At 41.9% G+C, this 12620-nt stretch overlaps 1 protein-coding gene across 1 annotated transcript in view; it reads left to right on the forward strand.

The window, feature by feature from the left end:
* The window catches only part of mettl16 (methyltransferase like 16), a 122266-nt gene that overhangs the window by 84576 nt on the left and 25070 nt on the right, over positions 1–12620 (forward strand). The window contains 2 exon segments of the mRNA XM_038814474.1: positions 10674–10743; positions 11681–11770. Of these exon segments, the coding sequence (XP_038670402.1) occupies positions 10674–10743; positions 11681–11770 (160 nt within the window).

Here is a 12620-nt window from a genome sequence, read left to right on the forward strand (position 1 = left end):
ATGCTCCCTATCCCTTTGACCACCTCCTCCAGCTCGATCGGCGCCCCCAGTCCCTCCACCTGCTCCTCCTCCACCCTCGGGAATCGCAGCTTGTCCAAGAAGTGCCCCATTCCACCCCCCTCCACCGGGGGCTCCGACCGGTACAGTTCCCCATAGAAGTCTCTGAAGACCCCATTAACATCTACTCCCCTCCGCACCACCTTCCCAGTCTTATCCGTCACTCCCCCTGCATCCTTGAGTAGACTGGGACTGTACTCGTTGGAATTTAGAAGGATGAGGGGGGATCTTATAGAAACATTTAAAATTATGAAGGGAATAGATAGGATAGATGCGGGCAGGTTGTTTCCACTGGCGGGTGACAGCAGAACTAGGGGGCATAGCCTCAAAATAAGGGGAAGTAGATTTAGGACTGAGTTTAGGAGGAACTTCTTCACCCAAAGGGTTGTGAATCTATGGAATTCCTTGCCCAGTGAAGCAGTTGAGGCTCCTTCATTACATGTTTTTAAGGTAAAGATAGATAGTTTTTTGAAGAATAAAGGGATTAAGGGTTATGGTGTTCGGGCCGGAAAGTGGAGCTGAGTCCACAAAAGATCAGCCATGATCTAATTGAATGGCGGAGCAGGCTCGAGGGGCCAGATGGCCTACTCCTGCTCCTAGTTCTTATGTTCTTATGTTCTTACATTTACACACAAACTTTGTTTTAAATATATTCCCATTTCTTTAGAAATGTAACCAATTATAGAAAAAAGTACAGTATTGCTTTTACTTTACAAACTCCGACTTTAAGAGAGATGAAGTAACTTGTCAAACACACACAATGTCACAATATGTCTTACTGGTTCCACTGCATTGCACTATCCAAACATCCAAGTCACTTCCTGTTCCATTCTCACCAAAAGCTCTGACTTCCTGATTTCCAGAGAGTGTCGACACACAGTGATGGTTTGATACCCTCGGATATTTAACTCCCAGTCGTGACCATCCTTTAACCATGTTTCTGTAATGGCCACTAAATCATAGTCATTCACGATGATTTGTGCCATCAACTCATTTACTTTATTACGAATACTACGAGCATTCAGGTAAAGTACACTTATGTTGGGGTTTTTTTTACCTCTGTTTTGAATCTTAACATTTCCAGTTTTATTCCTTTTAGTATTACTGGGCCTATTCACTGAGCTCCCCTCAGTCACTGTACCTTGTACTGTCGCCCTTTTTGATTTTTGACTATGTCTTCTCTGCCTTGCACTTTTCCCCTTACTTCCTTTTGCTTCTGTCCCTGTTTTACTACCTTCCAACTTCCTGCATCGGTTCCCATCCCCCTGCCACATTAGTTTAAACCCTCCCCAACAGCGCTAGCAAACAACCCCCCCCCCCCCAGGACATCGGTTCCAGTCCTGCCCAGGTGCAGACCGTCCGGTTTGTCCCACCTCCCCCAGAGCCGGTCCCAATGCCCCAGGAATTTGAATCCCTCCCTCTTGCACCATCTCTCGAGCCATACATTCATCCTATCTTTGTTTATCAGACCAGGCAAAGAATTGTATGATGCATGAAACTGGACATAGCAAAACACTGAATCACCGAAGTGAGGAATGTTTTCAGAGCATTATGTTAACAGTCCAATTACTAGGAATGTAAGACAGATGGACAGATATATTGAGAATGTTCATCAACAATTTTAATGGCTCATCAGATGGTATTAAAATAATTTTATTTTTTGTAAACAGCTTGTGTATTTCTAATGACCCTTTCATAGAGGATTATCTAAGAATACTTTACTGGAGGGTGCAGAATAAAAAATGGATGGGTTAATAGAGGGTAAAAAGAGGCATTCGAAGGGAACATACAGGCAGCAAGTCAAAGTAGTTAGAGGAAAGCATTCAGGACAACAGGGCCAAAGTAACTGACAGATCATTGCCAGAAGGAAAGGAAGACTACGCAGTAACCCTGGCTAAGATGATGTGGGTGTACATTTGGCATGGTTCGTGATCTTGGAACATAGGAACATGGGACTCATGAGCAGGTGTAGACTTTAAAAAATAAATAAATTTGGAGTACCCAATTCATTTTTCCAATTAAGGGCAATTTAGCGTGGCCAATCCACTTAGCTTGCACATTTTTGGGTTGTGGGGGCGAAACCCACGCAAACACGGGAAAAATGTGCAAAATCCACACGGACAGTGACCCTGAGCCGGGATGGGATCGAACCTGGGACCTCGGCACCTTGAGGCCACAGTGCTAACCCATTGCGCCACCGTGCTGCCCTTGGGTGTAGACTTTTCAGCCCTTCCATCTTGCTCTGCCATTCAACAAGAATATTGGCTGGTCTGGTGATCTTAACTCCACTTTGCTCCCCTGCCTCCCATAACCCTCAACCCCCTCGTCTATCAAAAATATGTCTAACTCTGCTTTGAATAAATTCAATGACCCAGCCTCCTCTGCTTTCTGAGGAAGAGAATCCAGCATGCTAACAACCTTCTGAGCGAAAAAAATCTCTTCATTTCCATCTTAAACGGTCGGAGTTTAGAAATGAGAACTAAGATCTTGAAGTAGATGAAATGAGCAACAGGGAACCAACGAATCGTGAGTCAGTAGCACAGTGGGGTTAGCACTGTTGCTTCACAGCATCAGGATCCTGGGTTCACTTCCCACTTGGGTCACTGTCTGTGCAGAGTCATATTCTCCCTGTGTCTCTGGGTTTCCTCCAGGCGTTCTGGTTTCCTCCCACAAATCCCGAATGACGTGCTTGTTAGGTGAATTGGGCATTGTGAATTCTCCCTCGGTGTACCCAAACAGGTGCCGGAGTGTGGCGATTGGAGGATTTTCACAGTAACTTCATTACAGTGTTAATGTAAGCCTACTTGTGACTTTAATAAAGATTCTTATTATTAGAAGAACAAATTTTATTTGGAATTTAAGTTTTTTTGCAGCAGAGGATTTATCTTGCCCAGTTCTGAATTGACTGGATTCATGGAGAAGGGATTAGTAAAGAAAACATTGGTGTAATCTGTGAAATAAAAGTCTGGATCAGTACCATTGGAACCAGTGCTGTACATGCTAATGAAAAAGTTATAGGAGACCAAACCAAAGGTGGAATTGTGAATTGGATTTGACAATGTTTGTTTAAAGCTTTCAGTACGTTAAACAATTAAAATGATTCAATAATGTCTTTCAAAGTCATAACCAGTGGAACATTAGGTACAGATGGTGCAAATTTACCCTGCGGATTGGGGATCAAGGATGTTGTTATTACAATTATCTAATTGGTCATTTATAGCCTGGTTTATTACAGCTTAACGGATCCATCCAGAAACATGCATTATTAATTGAAGAAAATGCCTCACGGTATACTTTATTTGTGGATGGAGAAAACTAAATACATAAAAGAATAAAGGAACAGATTCTGAGCCAGGGTGCAAGAGGTAGGAGTGAGCAAAAGGTTGGTCAATGATAATGCGGTTTGAGAAGTTCTTTTTAAAAGGTGGACAGCAAAGTGGAGAGCACAAGAGTTTAGGGAGTGAATTCCAGTAAGTAGGACCAAGTCAGGGGGAAGAATGAAGAGAGGATAAGGTACTGAAGGCCAGAGAAGGAGGATAAATGGTTTCAAGTGATGATGTAAGACTAGAGGAGGTTGTGGAGGTAGGTGGCGCAAGGTGTTACAACACCCTGAGACAGTGCGTGTCAATTCCAGCCCCACGTGCCCTGGAGTCTGAATACAAGTGAATTAATCAGAGTCATATAATTTACAGTGGAGGAGGAGGCCATTCGGACCATCGAGTCTGCACTGGCCCTTGGAAAGAGCACCATACTTAGGCCCACCCTAACCCAATAACCCCATCTCACCTTTTGGATACTAAGGGCAATTTAGGATAGCCAATCCACCTAACCTATACGTCTTTGGACTATGTGAGGAAATCGGAGCACCCAGAGGAAACCCACGCAGACAAGGGGAGAACATGCAGACTCCGCACAGACTGTGATCCAAGCTGGGAATTGAACTTGGGACCACTGCGCTACCAATAATTCTTGGAAAATAACTCCAGGTCTTTGGCCCTTGCCTGCCCAATAATTATAGTCATGTTTGTAAATGTAAACACAATTACTGTTTATTTACAACAAGAACTATAATAAAATATGCAGAAAATGTAACGGGTTAACTATTAATTAATGCTTAATTCCCACTTTAACTTACCCCCTCTCTACACAAAACAGACAAACACCGAGGGATGGAAATGGGTAAAATCATAAGTAAAAGGAAAAAGAGTCTTTGTTTCAGATGATGATTTTTAGAACACCTTTCTTCATGGCAAGCTGCAGGTTAAAGTCTCTGTTTGCAGCCTGTAATGGTCTTCTCTGTAGATTCATTCATTCAGGTCTGAATGCAGTACTCACATGGCTTTTCTGAAGAGAGATAGCAGAACCTTGTCTTCATTTTCACAGCCTGTAATAATTTTCTGTAAGTTTAGAAATACAGAGCTTGCAGCAATGTTTCTGGACAGTGTTATGGTAGGCTCTTGCCTCTGTGCTGCCAGAATCAAAACTCAAACCTTGGGACTCTGAAAAGCATTCCACCGGATTAGGATCCAATCACCACCTGTTACCAGGCAGGGTATGGCCTTTTGGGCCAATTCATTGACTACCAGTCAATCAGTCAAACCGAGTCCCACACCATCTACCTCTCTGGTGCAGACAAGTCTGTAGCTCTTGTTTAAACCAGCACAGAGCAGCAAATTGATCTCTCCATCTTCAACAAACCCAGCTTCTCTAATCTACCCAACTGAAGCCTCTCATCCATGGAACTATTCTTGTGAAGGGCCAAATGGCCTATCCTGCTCCTGAGTCTTATGTTCCTATGTTAATCTTTTCTGCACACTCTCTGAAGCCTTTACATCATTCAGAAAGTGCAGTGCCCAGAATTTAATTTGTTATTCCAATTGAGGCTGAACCAGTGTTTTATCAAGGTTCTTCATAAATCCATGTTTTTGTACTCTATACCTCTATTTATAAAGCTCAGGATCCTGTATGTCTTTTTAACCACTTATAAATACCTCGTTCATGGTTCAAAGTAATATATTAGAGGTAAATTTTTAGTTGTGGGAAGAATAAAGTTTAACTGTAGAAAATGGGATAAATGTATCTCAAGCAGCTTGAAGACTATTGCACTTGAAAGGTTGGGACCATGTTGACTCAAGAGGTTATTGCTGCAAAGGTAAGATCATAATTCAGCAGGTGGGCTGACTTTTTCCATTTTTTTTTCCAATTTAGGGACAATTTAGTGTGGCCAATCCACCTAACCTGCACATCTTTGGGTTGTGGGGGTGAGATTCACGTAGACACGGGGAGAATGTGCAAACTCCACACAGACAGTGACCCGGGGCCGTGATCGAACCCGGGTCCTCAGCGTCGTAGACAGCAGTGCTAACCACTGCGCCGCTGTGATGCCCAGGTGGGCTTACTTAGCTGGAGAAGAGGAGTCTCCACTGCTTGCAAGGTCATGCAGCCAGAGAGTTGTTTTGTTTTGGGAGTTAATGCTACAATTAATTGAAAAGCATTCAGTGAGCCCTGGAAGGCTATGTCGTCATGGAGATGGGTGGAGTTTAAGAAAGTTCTCCAGTTTCAGTTCATCGGTGTGTTTGTGCGGGACTGTGTGTCCTGCAGCAGGGGAAAAGGACACACCTAGAAACGTGCTGCAGTTGTCAGCTTTGTGATCAATGTAGGAAATTCAGGTATATTATGTATTTGGTACAGAAAGGGTTAAACACCTGAGTTAGTGTAGTATTTTTAAAGAATCCTGGTTTGAAAGGTTTTGTAAGCCAGGGGTGCAATTAAAGCATCGTAAGAGCTTGGGAGGCAGGATGCTCTTTCAGAGGGTCGGTGCAGACCCAATAAGCCAAATGGCCTCCTCCACTGTAGGAATTCCATGGTTCTATGATAACTTCTGGATTCTTCTGCTTGCATTAAAGATGCAGGCTGCTGGCCCGACTAGCAAAGTGATCTCTCCTGTAACTTCTGGATTCTTCTGCTTGAATTAAAGATACAGGCTTAAAAAGACATGTCCATTAATCCTCCATGGATCAAAAATGTAACGACAAAATAAAGCAAGGGATAAATTAGGGACTAAACAGGACGGACCCGTACAAAGGCAATGGAAGGATTTGTAGATAGTTTATTTTAAAGCCTATTATGTAAATACCATAGATAGGAAATGCATGAAAGCAATGTACAGCTGCAGAAAAATGCAACATAATTATTTTATGTACACCCAGTGGAACTTCACTTGTACATGTTCTTCATTATTTGAGAAAATATTTTTGAGATGGAATGTTGGCTTGGGGTACCAGAGGAGTCGTTACTATTGGGCAGTTAAGACATGAGACATTCACTTGGAATTGTTAAGAGATGTGCATGGCACAAGAACAGATGCTGACAGTCAGTGATTTGAATCTTTGAACTGTTGAGTGGCAACAGTAAACAAAGATACCGATTTGCTGTGGAGTCCTGGTCCCATCCTTCCTTTCTTCATTTCTCCCCCATTCACTTTCCTATTGCTTGAAATTCTTTGAGACTCCTCTGCACATTTGCTCTACTGTCCTTTATGGTTACGGTGCTGTTGAATTCACGGTAAGCAGGAAGCCTAGACAATAGGTAGAAATTAATAATTTGGAGCAGCACGGTAGCATTGTGGTTAACACAGTTGCTTCACAGCTCCAGGGTCCCAGGTTCGATTCCCGGCTTGGGTCACTGTCTGTGCGGAGTCTGCACGTTCTCCCCGAGTGTGCGTGGGTTTCCTTCAGGTGCTCCGGTTTCCTCCCACAGTCCAAAGATGTGCAGGTTAGGTGGATTGGCCATGCTAAATTGCCCTTAGTGTCCAAAATTGCCCTTAGTGTTGGGAGGGGTTACTGGGTTATGGGGTCGGGTGGAGGTGCGGACCTTGGGTAGGGTGCTCTTTCCAAGAGCCGGTGCAGACTCGATGGGCCAAATGGCCTTCTGCACTGTAAATTCTATGATTCTATAAACAAACAAGGTTGATAACGATACTAATTCAAACTCCTCCACTCCCCTCAGGGGTTCCTTCCCTGACTTGCACCCAGGCCAGGGTTTTTATGAGAGGTGGGGCTCTCCCTGTTGAGGGGAACCCCCACCCCCTTAAAGAGGCAGTTCATATTCCAGGGAGGTCATGGGAAACCGTATAATCCTGATCCCAGGGCCATTGTGGGGGTTATAACATGTGCTTTAGTGATGGTAAGGTCTTTGAGAGTGTGTGTGTGTATAACATTGACTCTTCCCAAAAAAAGGGTAGCAACAGTCTGAAAGTGCTCCCCTGAATGATTTTAAATAAAATTTCCAGGTTGGAGTTCAGTGTTTGATGCTGCTCTATTGCAAAAACAAAATATGAGGTGTAAAATGAAATTGTTTCTTCATTTAAATCCTGACTTATTTTTGTGTACGTGCATTGTGGAAAGTTCAGAAACAACATTGCTATGTAACTGCATTTTAAAAATGTTTGTATATTCGATGGGTGAGAGTTCCCGCCCCTGACTCTTCCCAACCTAATTTTGGGGGCCCCAATTTCTCTTTGTTTGGTTATGAAGGATGAGTTGCATATTATGCTGGTGTAGTAATCTACAGGAGGCAGGAGTTCCGTCACCACACCAATATTTATTTACAATAACGATATTACAGGAACAGCTCCAAACAGTGCTGCTAGCAGTCCAGCCAACTTAAGACTGGCTCACAAAGCCTACACAGGTGATTATATGGGCCCCCTCAATGAGCTATCATTGAGGGAGCTGATACTCCAATTGGCCAACCAATAATGCTAATTAGAGTTCATTACAGCTGGTTTATTTAAAACTTTAGGAATATATGGAGAGAACTTTTGTTCTTCAATGAGTAACTGTCATGGCAGGTTTTTTATGATCCCAGTTGAGGTTATAACTGGATGAGAAGATTCCACAATGGAACCTGGGTCAAAAAACATTACTTTTATTTATTTTTAAATAAAATGTCAAAGAACAGAATCACAGGACCACTAATTAGTTTTAACAACAAGAAAAAATAATTTACCAACCATGAAAAAATTGGATTATGATACAATCCGCCTTTAGTTCCCACTTGATTTAACAATTACACACAGGTTTTATGATTAACACGAATTACAAAGTACATCGTAATCTACAATGGTTTCATTGAGACAAAGTCCCTTTTAAGCACGCAGGATGACTGGGCAAATACACTCTCCACTCTGAACCCTAAGTGAATGTTTGCCTGCTCAGAATCCTCACAGGTAATTGTCACGTGAGAGTTTCCAAACTCCATTCCCAAAAACAGGCTTTAAAATCTTTTCTCATAATTATGCTTTCCCTTAGTGGGTTGCATTCTGAAATACAGACCAGATTTCCCAAATTATACTTTTAATCAAAGCTTCCGCTCCACTCTTAACAGCAAATCCAGGCCAGGAGTTTTCACCACCCCCTTTTAGGTTTCCTTTGTCTTAACTGCTTTTACACAAACTCCAAGATCCAACTACCTATTTCTATAGTTATTTCAGCTCGTGTTCCACAGGCTATAGTGGAATCTTTCAAACCTGAAAAACACTTCAGATATCTTTCTGGCATCTCCGTCTTCCTTTCAGATCCGTCTGCCTTGACTGAAGAGTTCTTTGATCTAGTACCTTTAACTTCGGACTTCTTGGAAATGTCTCTTCATCTCTCTGGTTTCCTTAATTAGCTGCTATTCAGATCTCTGCACTTGTTTTCTTAACCATTGCTCCATGATACGGCTTTTCTTGTCGAAAAGCTGAGAGATGTTCCCTCTCTAGCTTTCTAAACCAACTGCTTTTAGCCGAGTTGTGAGAGCTGCCTTCTCTCTCACTACCTATCTCCAACAGCAATCAAATTAGCTAAATTAAAACTTAAAAGCTCCTCCACCTTACAAGGTCCTATTTGCTAAGCAACCCCCACATGCTTATTGTGCCTTGTATTTATTCTTCACGCCGTAACCCTCTCTAAAACAATAGAAACGCAGTTGGAACTTGTCTAACTCCCACACATACAAATACCTTTGTCCAGCATGAATCGAACTATAGGTTTTACCCTTCCAGGCACAGAAACATTAAATTAAACCCATTTAAAACTATACCTTATTTTTAATGTTTACCAATATAAATATAAATCTCTTAAAACTATCTTTGTTTTCTTAACCAGGTATATGCCACAGAATACAGTTGACCATTCTAATTGCTTCAATCAGACTTAAGTCTGATTCTGTGATTTGATTGGTCAACCCAATGATACTGTCGTATAAATAGTTTTAAATCTTCCGTGTCGGAACCATTTCCATTGCAAGTTCCTGTGTCCACATTTTTAAAAAAAAATGTATTTATTCAAAGTTTTTCAATAAGTTTACAAAACCCTCCAAAAAGGAAAATAATACAAAGAAAGAAGGGCAACAGGCCAACAGAACAGAACAACTTAACCCTCTAAACGATAAACAGTTTAGCAAATTAACACCCAATTCAAAACAGGATAGAGTATGCGCCCCTTACAGAAAGGAAAATAAACCCCCCCCCCCTCCCCGGGTCGCTGCTGCTGCTGAAGTGTTAATTTTCCCCGCGAAGTCAGCAGACGGTATTGTGCCCCCGCTCAACAGCGGCAGCTCTGTACCCTTGGCAAAGTTATTTACACACATATGTAGGCATCCGTTCGTGGTGTTGTCCCTTGCTTCTCCCGGACGGAGTTCGCTGACCTTGTCATCTCGTGCGCACTTCTGCTTCTGCGGCCCTCCTGTCTTCCCCAGTTTCTCTGATCCTGTGGATGTCAAGTTTGTTGACGTTTCCCTGCCTCCCCCCTCCCCTTCCCTGGCTCTCCTCTATTGTTCCCTGTCTCTTCCCTCTACCCCCTCCCCTCTTCCCGCTTCTGCCCCACCTCCCTCCCCCCAGCCCTGTGGTTCGCCTTTCCTTCCTCTTAGATTTAGCTGTCCCTCCCCCCCCTCTCCCAGTCTATCTCTCCCTCTCATGCTTTGGCTACTTTCCCGTTTCTTGGCTACCTGGCTGCTCTTCTGCTTGTTTGTTGGCCACGAACAGGTCCCGGACCAATTGGGTGAACGGCTCCCACATTTTGTGGAAGCCGTCGTCTGACCCTGGAATGGCGAATTTGATTTTCTCCATTTGGAGAGATTCCGAGAGGTCAGACAGCCAGTCTGCAGCTTTAGGTGGTGCTGCTGACCACCAGCCAAACAGGATTCTACGCGGGCAATCAGGGTTGCAAAGGCAAGGGCGTCCGCCCTCCTCCCCAGGAATAGATCTGGCTGGTCTGTGTCCACATTTTTAATGGAAACTACCATCTTGCTGCCTTCAGTAAGTAATGTTCCATCACCTCCATTGTAATAAAGGTATAATTACAAGATGGTTTACACAGGTAGTTCCCATTAAAAATATGAATACAGATCTTGATAAAGGAAAACGCACATTCAGGCTTAATTTTTCAATCGATTGAAGATGTATAAATAACAAACACCATATTGTTGGTGTGTAAGAATATACGGTTAACTCTGAGGAATCGCTGGAAATTGACTTGGAAATTTATCTCTCTTTACTACACAGTTTAATACTTCAGTTCCTTAAGATAGGACATGTCGGATAGTATTTATTTGTTGATCTGATTTCTCTGTAGATGGTATAGCTGCATGTTGGGAAAGAAATGCAGCTTGGCTCCTTTGAAAGAAGAACTTCGACAACAAGAGGTAAGAATTGAGATTTGTCGGAGCAGGGAAAGAAAAAAAGAGGTTGGGGTACACTTTCTAAAATAATTCTACCTGCCATTCTGGCAAGCAATTGAAATTATGTTTTAAAAGTTTCCGACCCATTGGAAAATTTGACAGGTCTGGAATGCAAGTTCTAAGATTCAAGATGCATTGAGCATCTTTGGCTTATTTTTAATGATTTAACTTGTAGTTCTGAGTTTCCCAAATAACAGCTTGAATAGAAAAAAAATTGAATGGCTATGTTGTACTTATGAAAAATGTACTGCACCACTCATTGACGGTGTCCATTTAGATCTGATTTAATAGGACACTGATTAGTGCTTATGATTTCCCCAAATGATAAATTTTGTAACTTTTGGGCAATAAGAAGTAACATGGAGTGAAAGTAAAGCAATGTACAAAATGAGAAGTTAATTGGCACCACCTTACCTTACCTGCTGTCAGATTATGGAAGAACTTGGGGTAAAGGTCTCTTAACTTGACTTCTTAATTGGCTTGGGGTTGATATAAGATAATCCAATTTTTAATAGGGGACAATTTAAAAAATAATAAAGTCTCGAGGGTTTTGCAGAATGTGCATCCTTTATGACCCATTCTACGGACATGTAAACAAAAATGCCAGTATCTATCCCAGGATGTAATTGTGAATAATTTAAATTGACAAGTTGAAAGCATACTACTTCCTTTGAATTATATGCTTTTTATATGCATGAGGATGTAAACTTTTTTGAAACTAATTATTGGTTATCTTATGTTAAATAACACTTCACTTTGGAATTTAATTTGCATTTTTTTCACTGAATCTGTCATTGATTGACATAACAAAAATTGGCAGCCCTGGGCTAAATGCACCAGTTAATTTGCAATCAGTCAAGCTTTTGTTTCTGTGTCTAAGCACCTGTTATATGTCATCCAGGTCCCTAAAGTCACCCACACTGAATTCTGTCAAGGACGAACCATGAGGTGGGCTTTGGCATGGAGTTTTTATGAGGATGTAATTATGCCTGTAAGTATTGCATTCGGTGAGTCATTAATCCATCCTTGATCTTCTATTCCAATTTAAAACACAATGGAAGATCAAAGCCAGGATAAAATGATTGAAATGATCATACCTCATTTATTATGTGGAGTTTAAACATGTACTGTGCAGAAGAGAATACAGTGGGCGATCCAATTGCCACGCTGTGCATGAAAGTCAGCTCGCCACAGTGCAGCATAACCAATAAAAGCCAGGAGACCCCGCTCCTGGGATCTACATGGTTCACAACACCTTGCGAGATCTAACGCAATCTTGCGAGACGTTGCGATGTAAACCCACCCTCACTTTCTGGCAAATTTGCATATTAAAGTGAGACAGCTTGTCTCACTTTAATGTGCAGATTCCCGAGGTACCTCAGATGTTGGGATCTATCCCCTTCGCCTCAGAGACCTTGGACGAGTGCCGTTTGGTACTGGTCTCCACAAACGTGGACCAGACGGAACAGTACTCCTGGAGGTCCTGATCCAGTTGAAGTGGGAGACTGAATAATATAACATTATTAAATTTATGGAAACTGCGAAGTTTCGGAGTAATGGGACGTTGATCTATTAATTATTCATCAAAATTTATATTTATTAAGGATTACAGAAATGTTTAGTAAGACATTGAAGAATATATAATTTATCTTCTAGGCATACTAATGTTATCCTTAAGATAATTTTGTTTTCATATTTTATTAACACTGAATCCTACATGTTTGCCATTTTAGGCAGTAAGCTATGCAGGGCCTTCTATGTACAATGTTTTCTGGTGTTTACATAATACCTGTAATATAGAAAAATATCCTGCTGCACTTCACAGATCTGTGTAGAATAAG

The sequence above is a fragment of the Scyliorhinus canicula genome, chromosome 12 (assembly GCF_902713615.1).
Source record: "Scyliorhinus canicula chromosome 12, sScyCan1.1, whole genome shotgun sequence".
NCBI classification, from domain to species: Eukaryota; Metazoa; Chordata; class Chondrichthyes; order Carcharhiniformes; family Scyliorhinidae; genus Scyliorhinus; species Scyliorhinus canicula.